General features: G+C 51.6%; 1 protein-coding gene across 3 annotated transcripts; it reads right to left on the reverse strand.

Annotated features, from left to right (window-relative positions):
- Positions 1–331: 331 nt before the first annotated feature.
- TFAP2A (transcription factor AP-2 alpha) lies at positions 332–21593 on the reverse strand. Of its 3 annotated transcripts, none has more exons than XM_077143641.1 (7): positions 21486–21593; positions 12004–12438; positions 8904–8955; positions 6571–6802; positions 4489–4607; positions 2402–2543; positions 332–676 (listed from the first exon to the last, which is right to left on the reverse strand). In XM_077143641.1, exons 1-7 carry the CDS (start codon positions 21516–21518, stop codon positions 388–390), a joined length of 1302 nt encoding a protein of 433 aa, XP_076999756.1. In that variant the 5' UTR covers positions 21519–21593; the 3' UTR covers positions 332–387. The 3 variants fall into 3 exon arrangements, with proteins under 3 accessions (XP_076999756.1, XP_076999755.1, XP_076999757.1); XM_077143640.1 differs by lacking the exon at positions 21486–21593 and adding an exon at positions 17139–17403; XM_077143642.1 differs by lacking the exon at positions 21486–21593 and adding an exon at positions 13652–14466.
- Positions 21594–21841: the final 248 nt, after the last annotated feature.

Below are 21841 nucleotides of genomic sequence, written 5' to 3' on the forward strand. Positions count from 1 at the left end.
TGAAATTTTTTTTTTTTTTTAAAGTTCACACACTCGGACAGAACCTTTCTTTGCTGGCGTCATGGCCTGTTCTGTTCTCTTAGGCTCCACATGAGGGCACCGGGCTGTCGGTGCTTACGGGGAGGTTGAGGCAGAGGGGCGGGGTCGGCGGTGGCTGCCCGGCTGCCCCGGGAGCGCAGTCCCGCAGAGTCAGGAGGGCGGCGGGCAGCAGCGGCAGCGGCAGCAGCAGCAGCAGCAGCAGTAGCAGCAGCAGGAGGGGTTCGCTGGTCCCGGAGCTGTCGCCTGCCAGGTGGGTGGCAGGTCAGTGACGAGGGGAGGTGGGGGCCGTGGGGGAGCGAGGTGGGGGGGGCGGGGAGCGTGTGGGCGGGCGGAGGCGGCAGGAGAGCCTCACTTTCTGTGCTTCTCCTCTTTGTCACCGCTTTTGGCGCTGTTGTCCGTGTGGCTGTTGGGGTTGTTGCTGAGGTACATTTTGTCCATGGCCTTGAGGGCTTCGGTGAGATAGTTCTGCAGGGCGGTGACCGCGGCGCACACGGCCGGGCTGCCAAAGCCGTGGGAGATGAGGTTGAAGTGGGTCAAGCAGCTCTGGATGCCGGGCTCCAGGATAGGATTGGGCCGCGAGTTCCCCAGGGGAGACCGGTCCTGGGCCAGCAGGTCAGTGAACTCTTTGCATATCTGTCTGCAGCGCAACGGGTGGGGGTGGGGGAGAAAGAAACATGAAGCACCCCTGCAGGCGGCACCCAGAGCCCACAGATGACCTCTCAGGGGTGCAGTCACTCCAAACCCCTCCAGCACAGACGGTCCATGACCCCAGGCCACAGAGCCAGGCTTGGGGGCCATCTCCTGCTGGGAGATCCTGCCACCTGCGGGTGTCCACAAAAATCTCTCCTGCATTGAATATCTGCCCTGCCTGCCTTCACAAATGTCTGTATTTCCCACACATATGACACACACACACATGCCTCTCAGGTTCCTCTCCCCCCACCTTGTGCACTCAAACCAAACACCCTAGAGACAGAACATTTCACCCACTGGGACAGAGACAAAGGCAAGTGACAGGGACCAGGAATAAGCAACCCAAGCGCTTTGCCAATATTGGCTGGCTCTTTCAGAATATCATAGAGACCCTCCTCTTTGCTGCCCTCCAGAGACCTCAGCACAGCACAGCCTGGGGGACAATTATCTGCTCAGTCACCTTCACATCAGGCTGTATTAAGACAGAGAGGTAAAACTTTGCTAGGGATTATTTTGCCTTAAAAAAAAAATGCTCAGAATAAACCTGTTCCTTTGGGATAATTCAGAACGGTTTTTGGAAAAAGAATTTGGAAAAACAGGCAGACCACTTCAACTTGCCACGTTTTTTTTTTTTTCCCTCCACAAACACACACACACACACACACAATTCTTTAGGGAAAGTGTGGGTGTGTCAAAGAAGCCAAGGGAAGAGAAAAAGTTCCCATTTCAGAATGGGGCCTTAAAAAGTCAGATATGCAAGCAGAGGGGGTCTGAGCAAGGGAGGCCAAAACCCAACGAGGAGTTGGAACCTCCCTGAGGCAGCAGTGGCCTGGGCTAGATGTGGGGGAGGCACGGGGGGACACTGGCTGGCCCCTGCTCCAAACCAGCTGACATCTGCAGCCCACAAACAGGGTCCCACCCCAGGCCTCAGCCTCTGCCCTCTGGCTCCACGCCCTCCTGTGACATCTACTTGGATAATTAAGGGCTTCCAAACAAGCCTTTTAATTTCCAGAAAACATATCAAAACAGTCATTTTCTTTTCACACACCACCTGGAGAAGCCTATTCAGCCCAGGCACTGATGGGAATATAACTTGGGCCATTTTGAAACCTATTTGACATCTCGCCTGTGGGCTAAAACTTGCATGTGGGGGAGGAGGGGCCCTTCCGAGGAGGGAGGAGAAAAGAAGGTAGAAAAAAAAAAATGGAATAAGGGATTAGGGATGAAACTAGGACAGCTTGTGGCTTGCACATTTTGCAGGCCAGTGCTTCCTCTTTGCCCTGGAGAGAGTATTGATAGGAGACAAAAACTGATATCGGCAAGCCTGTTCTGTCTTTAAGGATCTGATTGTGGTGTTTCTGAAACAACATAGCCACAAATCCATCCCTACTACACCCCATTCCCACCCCCACATTAATTTAAAAAGAGAGAGAGAGAGAGAGAGAGAGAAGGTGGGGCAGAAGTGAGGGAAAAGAAGGGAAGACACTAACAATTTCACTTTTATTTCCCCTTTAAAATAGCTTATGGTTTCAGAAGATTGTGCTGTACCTTCAACATTAACAACAAAGCTTATTGACACAGAAGGAAAAGAAGAGGAAAAGGAGCTAGAAAAAATTTTTGTTTCTCTTGACAATAAGACACAGAGAGCCCACCGAGGTAAATGCCTTACTTTGTAGCCAGGAGCATGTTTTTTCTTGTCACTTGCTCATTGGGATCGGAATGCTGTCGGTTGAGAAATTCAGCTACTGCTTTGGCAGGAAATTCGGTTTCACACACATACCCGAAGTCCCTGGCTAGGTGGACGGCTTCCCCTGGCAAGAGGGCAAGAAAGAGGGGGTGGGGAGGGAAAGGGTTGAGTTCAAGAGAATGAAGAGTTTGGATCAAAACTCAAAACGGGTTGGGGGGTGGCCAATGCATGATCACCAAGCTTTCTCCTCACTTCCCCCTCCCTTCTTTTGTTAAACCAGACATTGAGGGGAACACAAGCTACTTGTTTTCTCATTTCAGGCATTTTATTTCCTTCTCTGTAGGATGTGTGGTGGACGCATTTGTCAGAAAAAAAAAAAAAAGGTCAAGTCTGGAAGGCCCAAATAATTTGAAAATGTAAATCCTGTCCATCACCCTCCACCCCCACCCTGAATGGCAGTCTCCCAACTTCTCTTTCTAAATGTGTCTTGTAACCAACCTCGCACCTATCAACACATTCATAAATAATATCCACAATTACTCCTTGAGCTTTCCTGCAACCGAACAACTAAGGGTTTAAATTTTAACTTGATCGCATATAATTATCTGTTCATCCAAAACGATTAACCAAGAGGATTTGAGGGTCACTCCACTGAGTCTGTCTGTGTTGTTGATTTTCGAATCTTTGGTTTTAATTTCCTGAACCAGTTGGTTTTTACTGCAGGGCTTCCTGCCATTAGCTCCAGCTCCGGAAGAACGCATGCGCCAATTAGAGCATCAAAGCCCTCCGCAGAGCTTGTTTCCATAAAATGGAGCGGATCACAAACAATAACAGTTCTCCAGAAACTGCCTCCCTGCTACAAGACTCAACCCCCAAGCCCATGCACACACTCTACACCCTAAACTACCGCTACCATTTTCTTTGCCCATAATTTCTTTGGGGGTATGGGTGGTGGGTTCTCTGTGTACTGTTATTGTCTTTAATCTACTTTAAGTTACTGGGACGGGGGACAATTGCTTACTGTTTAACAGCTACATGATGATCATCTGTGACACAACTGACAAATGGAATTGGTAAGAGTCCTCCTCAAATTCGTGATTTTTAAATATTTTTAAATAATGTGCACAGCTAGAACTTGAATTCAGTTGTAATACGTCTCCTCAAATTCAAGATTTAAATAAGATAAAATACCTTCTTTAAATATGAATGCTGGTTTTTTTTAATCTGCCTGGTACTTGAACTGCCTTTTTTTTTTTCCTTTTAGCCTGTTCAATAGGATACAAAGGAAACCTTGAGAGAGCTATACATTCATTCCAATGCATCCAAATTTAAGCCAACACCATCAGAAAAATTCAGTAATCTACAGGAAGTAGAAATGTAAGTGAGTTTTGTGGCAGACTGTACCTAGACCAGGGAGTGAGAGCAAGGTGGCTCTTTGCTTTGAGGGGCTAGGAGGGATTCATACATGTATGTAAGTTTTAAAAAGCAGCCTAAGAAACTTTTCGAAATGCTGATTTTTTTTCTTTTCCTATCTAAACAATCCAAAGTCTAAAATTGCCCATTTTTCTTCCTCTCCAAGAGCGAGGCACAGTTAAACTAGAGATAAAGGAGTTTATGTTTGGAAAACAAAAACCCAAAAGGGCATATAAGCCTGAGCTTTCAGGATGGTCTTAAATCAGGATGCAGGTCAAGGATTCTCAAATTAATTCAGGAAGTAATGGTCACACATTTCTCAAATGCAGATGTCAGAATAACTTAAGTGATTTACTGCTGTGCTCTTTAAAGGAGACAGGAACTTGCAAAATATGCAGTTCTTCAATTTTCACATGGTTTAGGTCAGAACTGAGCTGGGGAAGTATAATTTTGTGGTAGAAAGGAAGAGGGAAGGAGGATATGGTTATATGCAAATAGTTTTTTGTCATGCAAGAATTCCGTTCACTTCCGGCTATATTCTCTGGAAAGATGAAAATGGCCAATGAACACAAAAGACAACCAAACATCTGGCCACTAAATAGTACCCAGTTTCCCAGAAGGCAGTTCTCTTCTAGTTAGCAAGTAGACTCGCTTACCCTCCACTAGAGATGTGAGCAGGGTGACGTTGGCAGCTTTACGTCTCCCTGCTGGCAGGTTTAATCCTATTTTGTCCAGTTTTTCTCTTAAAGATCTTCCTCCATTTTTAGACTTCGCCCTGTTTCACAAATATATGCAAGAAAGGGGTTGAGAAAACATTGGGTTGATCTGCATCACCTTACAGTCTTTTTGAAAGCTTCTTAAAAATACACTTTCCAGAAATTGGGAAGTGTGGCCAGGAGACATTTAAAAAAGAGGAACCAAGGGAGGAACGGTACAGAAAAATGTCAGGAGAGAAATGCTTGTTAAACTGGAAACCACCCCGTGTTCAACCCTTATGGCAGGTTGAAAGGTTTTGATTTCCCAGCTCTTTAAAGAAGAACCACAAACGAACAAACAGCTCCAATCTCTAGGCTCTGAGGTATTTTTGAGTTCAACTGATTTCTGTATATTTTCCCTGTTATTACAATCGCACAAATCCCAATGGGGTCTTTAAATTGTCTTTGCAAGAGCTGCCGTTAGGTTGTTCACAGTAACCAAAGTTATCATCACTCTCACGTTTCTTGCTCTGGCTTTAGCCCCAGTGGGAAATTCATTTCACCAACTGTTTACATGCCATGTCACCACCCTAACTGGAAATGTCAAGAGCTGATATGAGCCTTTAAAAATTTCACCGATTTCAGAGATAATGGAGGCGGTTCTAAATAGATGTCTAAATAGACTCCCATAATCAGAAAGTGGTTAAGAAAAATTGTTTAAATAAAACAGCAAATTAATTAATCTCAGATTTTATTCCCTACTCAAGCACTCTTTAATTGTGTGGATTAGATTATACTCCCCTAGGTAAACAGTCTTCAATATTGGGAATGGGGGAAGGGTAGGAAAAGGCAGAGGGCAGAGGAAAGATCTGTGTCAGTGAAAGATTACAAAGGGAAGCAGAATGACTGCGAAGGAAAGAGGAAAAGATGAGAACAGATTATGATAAAACCTTCCAAAGTGGTTTTATAGGCTTTGCATGGGTTATATGCATCAAAACGCAACTGGGTGGGGGTCTACAATTAAAGGAATAAATGTCTGCAGAATAAAGGTCCTGGTCTACTTTCTTGAAAGAGAGGGAAGGAAAGAAGGAAGGAAGGAAGAAGGGAGGCAGAGAGGAAGGGCGGAAGGGAGGAAGGGGGAAAAACGGGAGGGAGGGAGGGAAAGGTAGAATCTGATCTGGGTAAATTCAATGCAAAACCCACCCTTACACCTTTGGGTGGAACCCTGAGGCTGAGCCCCCAGCAGAGAGAAGCCTGCCCTGAGGAAGGGTGATTTACCTGGTTGACCCCTATGAAATCTTATTAATGAACTAAGCAGTCCAACCTTTTGAGGTGAGAATCCCTGGCCATGTACAGAACAGATGCATTCTCTGGTACCGACTACACATAATACACGGAAACGAGCCTTGCACGGGGCCTAGCACACATCAGGCCCCAATAAAACCGAGCAATTAAACGGCAGCGCCTTGGGCCCGGGCACGGGGAGTCTGGCGGGACGCGCCCATGACTGGGGATGGGGGGTGGCGCGTGCGGACCCGAGATAAAGCCCCTGTCTTCCTTAAGTTCAAAACCGTTCTATTAAATCGCTATTCAGGGGACGAACAGTTGCCGTTGGAGCCCCCAAACCCGGAAAAAGGAGCCTGAGAAGGACTTCCCGGGGGGTGGGCAAGGTGTGCGCGAGGAGAAAACACACAGCTGCAAGGCTCCCCGCGGCTGCCGAGGCCGGGACTAAGCCCGAGGCGGGGCGAGCTGCGCGTGCGCGTGGAGGGTCCGGGCTGGAGAGGAGGGAAGTAGCAGGCGAGCGCGCGGCCGACATGAGGCGCGCGCCAGACCCTGGAGAGCGCAGGCGCGCGTCACCTCGCCCCTCCCCAAGCCCTGCCCATTCGGCTCTAGGCCCTACGCCCCGCCCCTTTCTTTTTCCGCGAAGGGAGGGCTGCGGAGCGAGGCCCGTTGGCATTGCCGCTCGGGCGCAGGCGCAGTGCGGCCGCCGCTGGCGGGGCGGGGCAGGGCGGGGCGAGGCGGGCGGGGCCGGGCGGGCCTCACCTCCGAAGCACTCCGCCCAGCAGCGACGCGTTGAGACACTCGGGCGGGGAGAGGCGCCGTTGTACTTCCGCCACCGTGACCTTGTACTTCGAGGTGGAGCTGAGTAGCGAGAGGCGACCCGGAACTGAACAGAAGACTTCGTTGGGGTTCACCACGCCGCCGAAGAGGTTGTCCTTGTTAATGGGGATGGTGGAGACGGCGTTGCTGTTGGACTTGGACAGGGACACGGGGCCTGCGGAGACAGACGGCGAAGCCTGGTGTGGGCGTTGAGAGGGTCCCCCAAAGCCTGCCCGAATCTGGCGCTCGCCTCGGCAGGGCCGGACTCCAGGCTTGCGCCGCAGCCCCTGCTTTTCTTCCCTTCCAGCTATGAAACATGAGAGCCCCTTTCCCACGTTTTCACCTCCCTTCCTGCTCCGTTCCCTCCTCAGAATCGAGCCCCGGCCCCTCCACGCGCCTCACCCGGAGGCCCAGAGATGCCACCGCCCCTCACCCCGTCCCCAGCCAGGCCTGCGCTGATGCTTTGACCCGCGAAGGGTGGTGTCTAGAGATGGATGGTGAAATTGTGACCCTGTCGGTTCTCAGCGTCCGAAGAGGAGGCCCTGCCCACCCCCACCCCCAGACCAGGTTTAGGGTGCAGGGGAGGGGGCTACATTTGCAAACCGAGGACAAATGACGCGTTTTTCTAGGGAGTTTGTGAGGTGAGGGGGTTAATGTCAGGGAGCAGTCGCTTTCCAAGAGCCATTATTGAAATCAGCTGAGAGTGTAGATGGCTAAAGCAGCCTGTAGATGAGCATTTCAGTTAAGGCACCAAGCTGGAAAGTGGGAGGTTTTGTTGTTTCACAACGCATGCCCTATCCTTTGCTACGTTCAGTTTTGAAAATGACTGAAGTTGGGGGGAATCCATTCCACGCTCAGTTTTGAACTGGGGGGAGATGGAATGAAGAACAAACAGGCCTGCCATAGCAATGTGTCCTTTTGTTGACCAAATCCTTAATAGCCCCTCTCTGCTTAAGCTCCTTCATTGGGGAGGGGGTGGGGAGGATATGCACTTCCTAGTTAAAAACATAGCCTCTTCGTTGTTGGATCTACATTATTAGAAAAATATCCAAGACCAGCAGGAAGTGTACTGATGCATTACATTTCATAATACCAATGTAGTTCAGATGCATTCACAACCATTGCAGTACAGTATGCATTTATATTTTAAAATTCCACATGGAGATAATATGAACATTTTCTCATCCCAGTGCTCCTCCCTTATGCGTTCTTTAAAGGGGATACTCCAGACGTATGGGGGGGATGGTCTCCAGGTTTTGGATAGATCACTTGTGACATTAATAGCTCTGGGGAGGCTAATAGAGACAATAGGAGTTAAACGAACTCTTGAGAGATTACTAATAAAAGAGCCAATTATCATGTCGACTTGGAAAGAGCATCTCTTAAGATTTATCCCTTGCACATCTAATTTGACGTGACAAAGACTTCACAGATGCAAAAAAAAAAAAATGAAACTTTAAACTAGCTAACAATATACTGATTGGGGTTAGAAATGGGAACAGTTTTATATAGCATCATCCTCTTGTGGTGCTTAGAATCCTGACACATAACATTGCCACCATAACAACAACAAAAAAAGCTGCTACCAAGAGGGAATAGCATTTAGACCAGTAAACTTTATTTCTACTCACAAGAAACAATACAAGTTAAAAATCCATCCAAATCACTTTCACTTCTTCTAATAAATTCTGCTCTGAACAATCATAGTAATAATTCTGACGTCTTCAGAAGAGAGCTGCTAATTTTAGCCAAAAGCCAAATTTTTGTTAACCCGATTCATAAAGTTTAAAACCCCTGTAACTCAAACAGCCAACAAGAAACCAAATGGAAGAACATTAAAGTTTTTTCTCTGCACCGCTAAATACAACTGTGTCTTCTGGTCACTTGCCCTTATTTTAATAGTAAGCTGCACCATTTTAGCATTGTACATTGCTTTATGCCCATAACTTTTACTCTATACACACAATGTATTAACAACTATTAAACTGTTTGAAAATTGAAATATCTTCCAAATCAGTCAAAAGATTTCACATTGCATATATTGCTCCAGATATCACTGAGTCAAATTAAAAGGCCAAATCATGAATCAAAACAAAGCTAGCCTGTGCCACACATACAGAAAACCGTTCATTTAAGCATTGCTGTCCTATGCCTATCTATTTACTAAGTCTGAGTCTTTAGGAAATCCTATTTGAAAAAAATACAGCTCTGCAAGTTCTTTTAAACAGTACTGTGCCTGTGAGGACATGCTTGGAATGCAGAAGGAAATGGCTTACCTTTCTTAATTACAGTTTGATCTGGGATGTTAATACCCGGGTCTTCTACATGCTGCAACAAAAGGATACACATGGATGTAAATGTATAATCAAAACAAAAAGAAATTAATATTCCATGCGAGATGAGGGGGAGGGGGAGGTGCCATATGGAAATGCCCCCTCCCGTATAATGGCATTTATATACAAACATCTCATCTTGGTTTATTGGAATTTGGGGCTTTGCAACTCAAGAGGTTTCCCTGCACACCCACCGCCAATTTCTGCCCCCCACCCACTCCAGCAAACAGCACACGTTTGAAGGGGGCGTGGGCTGAGGAATAAAACTTTTTTTGGAAATTAAATCAAGTTTTTGGAGCACCTCGTCTTTCCCAGGAGTCTACTCAACCTTTAAAAATTCACCTAAGCCTTAGTCTGGAGCCTCAGCGGCTTCGGACTTTGGCGACACTAACGTTCAGGCCACAAAAGCCAGAGAAATACAATGGAAATAACAAGGGTGCGTCGCAAACGCTTTGGGTGTTACACTTAAAAGCTAACGTATATCCGTACCTTATGGAAAACTAAAAAGGAAAAAAAAAATTAAGACTTCTGAGTATCAGACAAGAATATGAAATGATTAAAACACAAGTACATACACAACAATCTTTCCTGTTGACCAGCAGATTTGTTACTGGTGTGACTTTTTTTCTTTTGCAGATGGATGTGTATATGTGTGTGCTAGAGTCAAAACGTGATTAGAAAGTCAAATGAAATCATGTTTTCTAAGGCAGAAACTGACAGGCAATATAATGTCTGGCTGTGTTTACAAATTAGCACCAGGGCTGCTGAGATAGAAGATTTCGCAATCGTTACCAAACACAGGCATTACCATTTAAAAAACTATTACTTCCTTCTCTAGTCTTTGTCCAACAATAATACTGATTCGAACATTTTCCATTCTGTCTTGGATTTATGCTCCTGTTAATTGTGCCTGATCGCAATGATTCCGGGTGGATGGTACTAAGTTGCTTTATTACAGGTTTTATTATACTCAATGCTCTCATTTGTAACTTGCCTAAAGTGCTTCTGGATTTAACTATAATTAAATTGAGAAATGTTCAGAAATGACTACTGCTGCAGTTCTTGTGTTTTAACTATATGGGGAAATATGATCCCTTTATGCATGCACCCTAAACCCATAAAGTAAATGTAGTGTGGCATAATACTTTTATTTGTGTGATTTCTAGACCTTGTCCACACAGGGAAGACTGTTAAGTTTAAAATCCCACTGAGATATTAATGATTAAATAATTTTCACCATCGACTTGATTTTCTTAAATATTTAGCAGTCATTCTTATTAAAGGTTAACTGTTGCAGCAATGGGAAATTGGAAACAATCCTTTTCCTGACCCAAATTCCTTTGAAAGAACTTTTTCTTAAAAGGTGGAGGTGGGGGAGAGGGAGGGGGAGAGCAGCAACTGAGTTTCCTTCTTTTTATTTGATCTTTTGGTTAATTTCTCCTAACTGACCAATTTCACCACAAAGAGTGACCATACAGGTGTTAAGAATTTACACCAAACACCTAGGAATTTTCACAAAGTAGAGCAATTCTAATCCACAATCAGGTGGTTCCAAAAGCTTACAACATTATTTTGCAATTCAAATATTTCCAAAGACCAGGCAATGAAAAAGATTCAAGTGACTCTTTGGGAAGGAGAACTAAAATAACTTCTTTTTTTTTTTTAAAGGCATTTTCTAAACTATTGCTCCTTTGATATTTTACTTCAAAAAATGAAGCACTGTTATGTATTAATATCTTAAAACGTGTAAATATGAACACACATACACAATGCTTACTAAACCCTACACCTGGGTCAGGCGACTGCTTTCCTGCTTTCCATGCAAGGTTGCTAAACATAACCAACAAATTCAGTGATTAACTGGACCAAATGAGAGATGTAATAAATTTTCCTGGTGCCTATGGTACTTAAATAACGTTTTAAATTCACCAAGCAAGCAGGTAAGTTCATCTGACCATTTTCCTTGCAATCTAATGCCGTAATCATTAAACTGTCAACGGACATACTGCTGCAATATTTGATGCAGTAATTTGAAATAGCATTTTAGCAAAAATCACATCCAGATACATTTCCTCTCATAAGAAAAGCACTTTTAACAGAAGCCTTTACAGCTTTAATAAAATTATTGGCTTGTTCTAATTCTATTCCAGGAAGGTTGTGAGAGAACCATAAATATAGAGAATTGAAACAGAGACGCTGGTTTAAATTTAATTTCAGAAAGTATTTTCGAATTATCAATAGCCTGGTTTGCATTGTAAATAGCAAATGTGCTAATGCCATGCTTATTTAGAAATCATTTAAAACTGCATATATTGATAACTGAATTAGAGCGCAAATAATGTATTACCAATAGTCTCAAAACATTTAATTTAGTATGGGGTGCAGCCGGTTCTGATAGGAGCTGGGAACCCAGCTAATGATTTATGGGATCACCACTTAGCACCTCTAGGAAGAGAAGGCAGCGTTTTAATGTCCCTCTGCTTGGATTTGCTACTTATTTTTCTTTAATCAAGATAGGGTGTACACTTAACTTTCAGGTTTCACTAATGTTTATAAAATACGGTTAAAATTATTTTCTTAGCAAGTCTTCCCACTTTTTTTTTTTTCCTTTTTAATCGCGGGGGTATTTAATGAGCTCTTTCGGTGGAAATGCAACATCTTTCCCAGAACAGGGAAAAAATCCCCACCGCCAGACCCAGCGGTGGAATTAGATCCTCTCCCATTCGAAACAGTTTACTGTCATCGAGCGGGGAAGATACGCTTCTTGGTGACATCCATCTAATTTATTTCAGTGTTGGCGCAACCCTAATGCAGGCATTGTTTGAGCGAGCCCGGGAACCATTGTTCTAGGACAGAACTCTCAACTCCTTAAAAGAAAATTATTTCGCTTGTTCCCCACCCCCACCCCCCCAAAAAATAAATAAATAAAAGGAGATACCAGCGAGGACACCCCGGACCCACCGGTTCTATGTTCCGGTATTTCCTCTGGGGCTGGGTGAGCCGGGGCTGCGTTCCCTCCCGCGCCGCCCGCGCGGCCTCTTACCGGGACATCCTCGATGGCGTGAGGTAAGGAGTGGAGCGAGAGGTCTCCCAATCCGGAACTCAGCCCGTGCGGGCCGTGCAGGAGGTCCTCGTGCCGCCGAAAGTCCCTGCGGGGATCCAGGCCCGACAGCTGGTGGGGCAGCCCCCGGTGCGTGTGCAGGAGCCCGGACTCCTGGCTCTGCCTCTGGCCGGGCCAGCCCGGGTGCTGCGGCTGCGGCTGGGCGTGGAGGGGGTTCAGGCTGTAGGGGTCGTTGACGTGGGAGTAAGGATCTTGCGACTGGGGGTAGATGGGCTGGTAGGGCGGGGGGAAGTAGGGGGGCTGGAAGTCGGCATTGGGGGTGTGAGACAGCGGCGGGGCGCTCGTGTAGGGAGATTGACCTACAGTCCCCAGCTGGGGCAACCGTGCCGTCCCGTTGCTGGTGCCGTCGTGACGGTCCTAGAAGAGAGCGAGAAGAAGGGATGGGGCGGGGGGTAGGGGGAGAACAAGAAGTCAGGCGTCGCGTCGGAGTTGTCCACATTAAATCCACGCGGCAAGCCTGCGTGGGAAACCTCGCGCTCCTGTCGGCGGTCCGCCGAAGGAAATCGGCTCTAATGTGCATTCCGGCAAGTAAAACGGCCCTTCCAAACACGGAGGGGAATTAGATCGTGCAAATGTGGGGGGCACAAGTGACTCTCCTTAGGCGTTTCTTTCAAAGGGGTGGGGGCGATTAAAAAAAAAAAAAAGCCTCCGGGAAGAGCCCGTTGAGCCGCCGCGTGAAACCTCCCTTAAGCAAAATTAAAATGCCTATTACATATTAAACAGCAGAAGAGGCCTTTTCTTTTTTTCCCGGATTTGAACCTGCCGGCCATGGCGTTATTGTTTACCCTGTTCCATTTATTTGGAGGGGGAAAAATCGTAAACATATCATTTCATGCCTATTTAAATAGAAACATGTTTCGCAAAGAAGCTGTAACCAACACACGCGTTTAAATTACCAGCTTAAAGGTTTTAACTGCAGGATCGGATGCGGGTGGGGGGGGTCTGTCTTTTCCGCTTCCTCATTTAGGAACCTTTTTCTCGACAGGGTCGATTTATGATATGGATAAGGGAGAAAGATTCAGCCTCATTAGGTTTAAAAGAGAAAGGTGTACCCCGGAGCGGAGGCCTCCACCCTTCCACCCCAGCCCCAAAGGGCAGAAGAAACGCCTGAGCCTAGGTCCCTCTACTGCAATTCGCTTGCAAAACTAGCAAACAGAGTTGACTCCAGGGAATGTGAACTCTGAGAGGTTCAGCCCTGGGCCCCGAGGGTAGGGGGCACAGTGGGCTCCGTTTTTCCTACAGACCGATTAAGCGTCAAATGTTTAAAACATCTAGGGGACAAGTGAAGATGCAAGGAAATAAAGATGAACGTGGCAAGAAGCACGCCTAGGGAAGCAGCAGCGAGGTGGGTCTGCGCGCGGGGGAGGCCGAGCCGGGGGGACAATGCATTCGATGTAGGGATGGAAAAAAGAGCGAGGGAAAGGAGGAAGGAGGAGAATGCAAATGCAAAAGGGGTGCCCTAAAGGAAACCTGGGCTGTGGCAACCCGAGGTCTCGGGCAGCTTCGCGGCACCAGGTTTCCCGAGTAGAATTCCTAAGGAAACAGGGATGGGGGTGGGGGTGGGACTCACCATAGCTGAAAAACTGTGAACTAACATCTGCGAAGAGTCTGGGTTAACAAGTCAGGGTGGAAAAAAAAAAAAGCAAGCTCGGAGAGCCCGGCTGTCCCGCCGCTCTAGCGCGCCCCACACAAAAGGCGCCGAGAGCCCCGCGCCACCCAGGATCCAGTCACCGCGCTGAGGCTCGGCCGAGCGCGGGAGCCCCGCTCGGATCCATCCGAACTTGAACCACGATGCGCGCGGCGCCTTCAGCCGGTCGAACCCACGGTCTCTATCCTGCCGCGATAGGTTATGATTCAAAGTTCTTTTTAAAAAATTGAAACCCCCCCCCCCGAAAAAAAAAAAAGGAAAAAGAAAAAAGTGTGTGTGTATGTGTGCGTGCGTGTTCCTTAATCCGTGTCTCCCCTCTTTTCTTAGCGGCGGCTTCGCTTGAGCTTCTAATAACCGCGCTGGGCAGCGTTCCTGGAGCCTCCTAATAGCAGATATTCATGACTATTAATATTACACGAATACTTAATAAGGGAAGAATGCCTGGAAATCGAGCGTGAAGCAGAGAGGCAACTCGCGCCGGAGCCGGCTCTCAATGCAGTCCATTGACCGGAGCCTCAGTGTAGCAAATCGGTGGTGGGGAGAGGGAGCGCGAGAGACAAAAAGCGGGCGGGAGAGGGAGCGGGCGAGCGCGCGGGGGGCCGCGGCGCGGCGGCTGGCGAATCACAGGGAAGGGGCAACATTTTAAAAGGTTGCAGGGCATGCAAAAGTGAAAGAGAAAGAGGGAGCGAGGGCGACAGAAGGAGAGAGCAGAGAGAGAGGAAATGTGTCTGCGTGCGTGTGTGAGAAAGAAAGTGTGGGCGAGGGCGAGGAGCCGGAGTGGGGAGAGGGAGGGAGGGAGGGAAGGAGGGAGAGCCCGAGAGGAGGAAGGGAGGGCAGGAGGGAGAAGGAGGGAGGGGGGAGGGGACCTGGCCCGAGCGCTCGGAGGGGGAGGCCAGGGGGGAGGGGGGAGGGGGAAGGGGAGAGGAAGCAAGTGAGGACAATCAGACCCAAAAGGCTGGGGCAGACCTCAGGATGCCGCGGGAGACTTGCGTCGCCGGCAGGAGCTGCCGGAGACCGGGTCCAGGAGCTCCTCGGGTTCCCAGCTCGAGGGGTGCTGCCCGGCCCTCTCCGGCCGCGGGCTCCTGCGCTCCGCAGCCCGGCTTGGGGCTCGGGACTCGGCTGCCCGCGGCCGCGCGGCCCCTCCATGGCTCGGAGACCCGCCCGAGACCCGCCCTCCGGCTCCACCGTCCCTGGGCTCTGCGACGTCCCTCGCTTCGGCTGCCCGCTGGAGCTTCCCCCGGACCCCCGGCCTCGCGCTCAGCGCCTCGGCCACCCGCCTTCAGGATCTACGGGGTCGGGACTCCGGAAGCGGCAGCCAGGGCTGCGGCCCGGGGCGCGCAGAGACGCCAGGCAGCCCAGCCCGGGCGCCGGCTCCGGCTCCCAGTGCAAACCCGTCTGACCGGCCGTGCCACTCCCGCCGACGCCCCCCCCCCCCCCATGACATGGCTCGTTCGCCCGGTGCGGCCGCCGCTGCCAGGCCGCCCGCCGGGTTGTCAGAACAAGCGGCACTTGGCCTCCAGCGTGTCCCTGCAGCGCCCCGCGCGTAATCTGATGGCCCCAACCCCGCTTGGAAACCCGAAGTCCCCTCTCCAGCGTTCGCTCCGTCACCACCAAAGTTGTTAAAACCGCCTTCACTTTTATTTATTCTCTCCTCCCTCTCATCGCTTTTTTTTTTCTCCCAACACATTCTCACACTCACCACGGGGTCCCTCTGGGGGGTGAGAGTTCAGCCCCCCACCCCGGTCCCACCGGCTCCTAGAGACCCGCTGACTTTCGGACCCAGCCCACCGAAGGCGCCCACACGTCGCGCTGGGTTTCGACCTCTGCCAAAAGGGAATGCGGGAGCCGCGGACCGAAGCCCGGACGCAGCAATGCATCCTACAAGACTGAGGGGCTGTTTCACCCCGACCTGCCCGCAACGGCCCCCCTCAACCTCGAAAACAAAGGTGGCTTGTCCCTGCCCTCTTCCGCGCGCAGCGGGAACCCCCAGAGAAATGGTGGTTCCGCGATCTTCCACCCGGTGCCCCATCCACTGGTGTGTGTGTGCGTGGGGGGGGGGGGGGAAGCAAAAAGGGAGGGCCCCGGAAGGGAGAAAGCTTTCTAGAAACAAAGATTTAAAATAAGTCTCCAGAATGGAGAGGGGGAGAGGGCGGGTGCCAGATCCCTTACAGAAGCCCTGTTTCTGATTTCAAGTCAAGACAAGACCCCCGCGGCTCCGAAAGCGCATCTCTGAGCTTGACATTCCCAGCTTCAGATGGACGGAAGAAAAAAAGAGAGAGAGAGAGAGAACGGAGAAAAAAATAGCAAAGCCGGGACCGCCACTTTATTTGTTTAGATAATCTTCGCGAGGTCCACCGCCCCCCCCCCCACCCCCCGCGTGACTCATCCTCTCATCGCAGTGTGAGCTGTAAGGGAGGTTAAGGCAGCCGCCGCCAGGCCCGTTTCAGCGCCTCCCGCAGGCGGACCCATGACGCCGGTGCCTTCCCGGCTACCTCAAGAAGTCGAGCCCCGAAGACCCCTGTATTTTAAAATGGGCTCCAAAGAGGCGCCGTCTATAGGCCCAGCAAGCTCCGGGCACCAGGCGTCGTCGGCAGCGGAACAGGATTCCCACGGTCACGCAGCCGAGCGCAGGGCGGGTACAGGGGCCCGTGCGCCGGGACATGGAGGCCCGCGGGATCCGCGCTGCGCAGCCGTCCCCTCACCCCCACGACAGGGTGCGCGGACCCAGTCTCACAGAAAGAGAAGCTGCTGAGAACTTCTGGAATAACAGAAAGGATTTAGAGCAAGCCGCGCAGCCGGGAAGAGTGCTCTCCACTCGAGCCCACCTACGGGGAGGTGCAACTCAGAATAAAGTGTGCGGAACGGTCTCAAAATCGGAGAAGAGAGTCTTTTTAGGAAGGAGAGACAAATAAAAAGGAAGGATGGAAAGATGAGAGGAAGGAAGGGAGGGACGGAGGCAGGGAAAATATTAAAGATCAGAGAGAAAGTTGAAGAAGGAAAAGGGTTTTTCCTTCTCTTTCTCTTCTGACTTGGGTCCCCAGGATTTCGCTGGAGGGGACACTCGGAGCGCCCAGGAGCGTGCCCAATTGCCAGCAATTGCTTCGACAACCTGGGGCACAGCAACTCGTAGGCACAGTTAAAATTGGTCAAAAAGTGGGTGTGTGTGTTGGGGGTGGGGTGGGGAGTGGGACGCCAGTTTTGAAAGAGAGAAACTAAAGAAGGAAGCGACCGCGTCCTCCTTCTCGGGCTTCTCCCTCGGGCTCTTCGGACGCATCGGAGGGGCGGGCGCTGCGCCGGGGAAAGTTTGTCCCACCCGCATTCGCAGCTGCTGCGAGGAGAGGAGGAGGAGCGGAAGGGTTGAGCTCGGAACCTGCCGCCGGGAGGATAACTGGGCCGGCGCCGCGCTTACCTCGCAGTCCTCGTACTTGATATTATCCGTCAGTTTCCAAAGCATTTTCATGGATCGGCGTGAGCGGATTTGTCCCTCTCTGCCTCGCACCCAAGTGAAGCTACTCTCTGGGTAAGCGCAAAGTGCCGGCTGCGGACCGTGAGCGCTGGAGGAGGAGGAGGAGGGCGAGGAGGAGGAGGAGGGCGAGGAGGAGGAGAAGGGCAAGGAGGAGGAGGGCAAGGAGGAGGAGGCGAGAAGGGAGAGAGCTCCCGTGTGCGCTCGGAGATCTCCCTCTAATGGTAGAAACTTTTCCCTTTTCCAGCTCTTTACCAACAGCCTAATCGCCTCATTAGCATATCAACAATAGTCCAATTGCTCGCCAGCACCACAACGTGCCGCCGGCCTCCCAGACCCGGGTATTAAGGCCTCCCCAAGCCGCGAACTTCCTCCCAGAGCGTACGCCTACCAGCGAGCAGAAGAACCCTCCCCTGAGTCCCTCCGCGCGCCGCCGCCCCAGTGCCCTGCGCCCCCCAATTTCGCCCCACTCCGGTTCCTCGCTCCGCGTTTCCTCCCCGCCCGAGACTCCCTCTGCAAAGCCCAGCGCAGCGTAGGGTCCCAGAGGCCGCGCTTGCGCTCCGACTTCCAGCACCTCTCCCCCACCTCCGTCGCCACTGTTGTCTCTGCCCTTTCCAGTTTTAGTGCAAATGATTATACCTTTCGCAATTAAATATAACCCCCAAAACCAAGCCCGGTGAAGTCACTTCAGGACTTTTGTCCAACACGAGCTCGCCTCTGCTGGCGGCAGCCGTCTCCTCCGGCCGCGACTCCTGGGGAGTTTTATTGGCTTTGCGTCCCCCCACCCCACCCCAGGTTGGAGATTTTGCCAAACGGCTCCGGTCTCTCGACGGGGGTTTGCGATCCCTTAATTGCTGCGCGTGTAAAATGAAAGTTGTATCCTGAAGAAGTTACTTGACAGCTCCTAGGGTTAAATTACTTTCCTTCAGTTTGTATGACGCCAAAGCCGACTGACAATTAAACTTGGTGTTCGGGTTAAGGGTTTCCTAGGCGCGATGTGGACCAGATTATAAGACTCCCATGGAGACGCACAGCTTCGTCTGAGGTTGAGCCCAAGCACAGACAAGATGTGTGTGCATTTGTATGTCTAGATACCTTATCATACATGCATCAAAATAAATCACTGAGAGGCAATGCTTCGCTGTGCTAATCTACTCCGGTTTTCCCAAGATCCCCCTTTTTAATTAAAGCAGGGCGGGTTCCTTCATGATTTGGTGATGTTTCTAACGCCGGCGCAGTGCCGGGCTGATCCCAAACCAGAGGCCCTGGCGTCGGCCGCCCCAACCCCTTCCAAGTTGGCCAGTGCAGGCTCCCCGGCTCCACAGAGGGGCCTGCTCGCTCCACCGGGGCTTGCTTTCTTTCCTTCCTGTTTTAGCGAATTTTTGTTGTTGTTGTTGTTACAAAGAAAAAAGGAAGACCTAATGTGATCCTTCGAAACATAGGCTAGTTAATTAATTAACCAGGCTGAAGCTTTCCCATTTGTTCCCCAGACAAGTGTCTATCTGTCCTCTCCTTAAATGCCACAACCCCCCCCCCCCCATAACTGTAGATCCCGCCTCAGAGCTGCGTGTGTAACCGCCGTCTATCTGGGCCTCTTTCCCATAAACCTCCAGGCCCCCCAGCTTTCTGTAGGGTGTCCTCTCAGAGGGCCGGGGGAGGTGTCCCTAACAGGTGGAAAGAAGGCAAGAGAACGGAGGACACCCCCCTTTCCAAAGCTGCGAATCATCAATTCTTCCTGGAGGAGATAAGAGCAAATTTCCCAAGCCAGGCAGACGAGGCCAGAGGAGGGCCCCAAGAAGCCAGGGAGTAGGACAGAGCTGGAAGGAGGATTGGAGCCGGCCTGGATGCCCTTCCCACGCCCCGAGTGCGCCCCTGGGCCCCCTTTCCACACCTGAACACGAACCCAACCCTACGGCTTAACGGGGCTCGCAGCTTGGCGCCGCACTCGGCCCAGAGAGTGGTCAACTTCCGGCGCTAAGACCAACGCGCCCCGCGGGGCCGCCGCGAGCCCGGCTAGCGCCGCAGCGGCTGGAGGTCAGGAGCTGGACGGCGGGCGGGGAGCGCGGATCCCTTCCCAGCCGCGGCCGGAGCCGCACAGGCGGATCTGTAGGTCACATCCAAGGCCTGGGAGTGCAGGGTTTTTACACCCCGCAGACGTTGCCACGGTGTGCGAAAGGGAACTCTTAAGTTTCGCTCTCTTTTCCTACAGTTTTTGGGGTCTGGAAGACACTAAGGCCTCGCTGTCCCTCCCCCCACACACACACCCTACCCCCCGCCCCGGGCCCAGCAGATCTACGGCTCCGCACCCGCGGGGCTGCTAAATTGTTGTTGTATTCCCGCCGAGGGCGCTTTGGAGGTGCAGATTGGGGCCTGCGGGGCCTGCAGCCGCCGCCCCGGGGGTGGGCGCGGAAGTAAGGCCCCGGCAAAAGCCCGTGACGCCCCTGGAGCCAGCCGATCCGCGTGTGTTTTGAGCGTCATTACCACGACAAGTCGCTTCATTGCATGTCAATGCTTTGGCCGCACCGGGAGTAGGAGCCCCGGGCCAGGCCCGACGCCGGGGCGGGGAGTGTCTGTGTGAGAGAGAGACACCAGGAGAAATAGGAGAGGCGGCGACGAGGCGAGATGACCTTAGTTTCTCCGGGAGGTCCGGGGAGCCCAGCAGCCTGAACCCGGCTGATCCAGCCCCTCCCGGCCCCAAAATCCAGGCCTCCAACCGGTTGCCAAACTGTGAGCCCGCAGGAGCCCTGCCGCCAGCTCTCCTCCCTCTGCAGTGAGACTCGCCCTGTTCCCCAACTTCAGAGGGCTCGCCGGAACCCAGATCTTGGGGAGCCGGCGGTTTGGGAGTATTTCGCCAACTCCGAAATTCTGCAACGAACTTGAGGGGGAAGCTTGAGGAGGAACCCCCCACATACCACCGCCAAAGACTCTCCAATTAATCAGCCCCCCAGAGAACAGAGTGAGGAAAGGACGGCCCACACAGGGGAGGATGGGAAAGGGGTGGATTCCCCCAGGATTTGTGTTTGGTGTAGACTTTGCATCCTTCTTTACTGTAACGTTGGGGGATGAAATTGCACATAGCGAGATTAAATGAGGTAGGAGGGCTAAAAGATTGCTCTTAATAAGAAGAAATATAAAATTCAAACGCCTCGGTTTACCCAACTCCAGATTATGTGATAAGGACCGGACTTCCCTGAACTTTACTTTTAATGGCCTAAATTGGAAATAAGCTAAAGAACCTGCCCCCAGGAGGAGCAGGGACTCTAGTTTAGTTTGAGAAAGTCGGGGCATTTGGTTCGAATAGCCCCGCAGGCTTTTGAACAAAGAGACTCTTGCCCTCACCAGGCCTCGCTTGGCTGGGAGGAAAAGAAGGCCCCGCGGTTCCGATTAGGAAATCAGCGAAAGGGAGAGGCCGCTACCCTCACCAGCCCGGTCTGAGCCGCCCTCTTTCCCGTAGGGAAACGCCTGGAAGTTGGAAGGAAAGCGCTGGAGAAAAAATACATCGCGGCCTGGGTCCTGGTCCCTGGCGCAGGGAGGGCAGGAATCGGAGCGCCACCCGCCCGGGGTGCCCGCGGCCTTGCAGAACCAAGCTTGGCGGGCTTTGGTTTTGGCAAGCTCGAGACCCTCATCACCTACAGTTCACCATTACCGCGGTCCTTTGACCCCCACCCGCCACCCAAGCCGCGAAACCGGCTTCAGGAAGCGAACTGAGTAGTTAAACTTCTCGCAAACTCTTCGAAGAAACCCCCAAAGGGTATACTCGCCCCTGTGACCTGGCCCACCAGATCCTTTAACATTTTCCACACCCCCTAGGTCCCCAAAACCCGGGGACGCGGGGACACTAAGAGAGAGGTGCGCCAGGACCCCACCCTGAAGCGAAGTCGTGGGGTCTGAGGCAAGGCCCAAGATGCAGGCAGCAAGCAGGGAACCTTGTCCTCAAAGCAGCGCAACCCTTCGCCCCGAACCCTCTCCACCTTCTGTATTAGTCACCCACCAAGTTTCTCCTGGGGAGGTGGGGGGGGGGGACGGATGTAGCGCAAACCACAAGTGACCCCCCGGGCCACCTGTGGAGCGTGCGGCGGACTTTCCCTAGCACCGTGGCTGCCGCCTGCGTTTATTATTATTCCCCCCCCCCCCCCCACCCGTGCTTTCTCTCCCCTGGGAGTGCTCCTGGGCGCTGCCCTGCCAGGCTCACCTACGACTCCCCTGCCCTGGGCCACGGCGCTTGCTCTCCGCCTCCCCCTCCCCCGCTCCACCCCCGCCCACCTCAGCCCTTGCCGAGGCAAACCCCCGTACCTGCCAGTCTCCCATTTTGGCAAGTATGGACATCGCGGCTCTGGCGCTCCTGGCGACAGGTCCCCGCCGGGCATGGGCTGGAGGGCTTGGCCGGGCCGGCTCCCTGGAATCGCTTAGGCAAATCCTCCTGGTTTTTTTTTTTTTTTTTTTTTTTTTACCTGCTCGCGAACATCTCACCTGGTCATAAAGAGCTGGGTTGCTACCTGCCGACGCATGCGCGCTGGCCTAGGAATTCACTCCTCCAGCCCCAGTCCCAGCGCCTCGCGGAGCCGACCTGGGAAGTGATGGATTTATAGCCGCGGCAATCTCACCATCAGCTCCAGCTTTTCCCAACAGCCCCAACCCGCTTTCCCGGT

The sequence above is a fragment of the Tamandua tetradactyla genome, chromosome 25, assembly GCF_023851605.1.
Source record: "Tamandua tetradactyla isolate mTamTet1 chromosome 25, mTamTet1.pri, whole genome shotgun sequence".
Taxonomy (NCBI): domain Eukaryota; kingdom Metazoa; phylum Chordata; class Mammalia; order Pilosa; family Myrmecophagidae; genus Tamandua; species Tamandua tetradactyla.

Coding starts and splice junctions, on each gene's coding strand:
- TFAP2A (XM_077143640.1), bottom strand. CDS start 17,189: ATGAAAATGCTTTGGAAACTGACGGATAATATCAAGTACGAGGACTGC. Junction 4,608..6,570: donor CTGGGCGGAGTGCTTCGGAG/GTGAGGCCCGCC, acceptor TTTGTGAAACAG/GGCGAAGTCTAAAAATGGAG. Junction 677..2,401: donor AACATGCTCCTGGCTACAAA/GTAAGGCATTTA, acceptor GTTGCGCTGCAG/ACAGATATGCAAAGAGTTCA.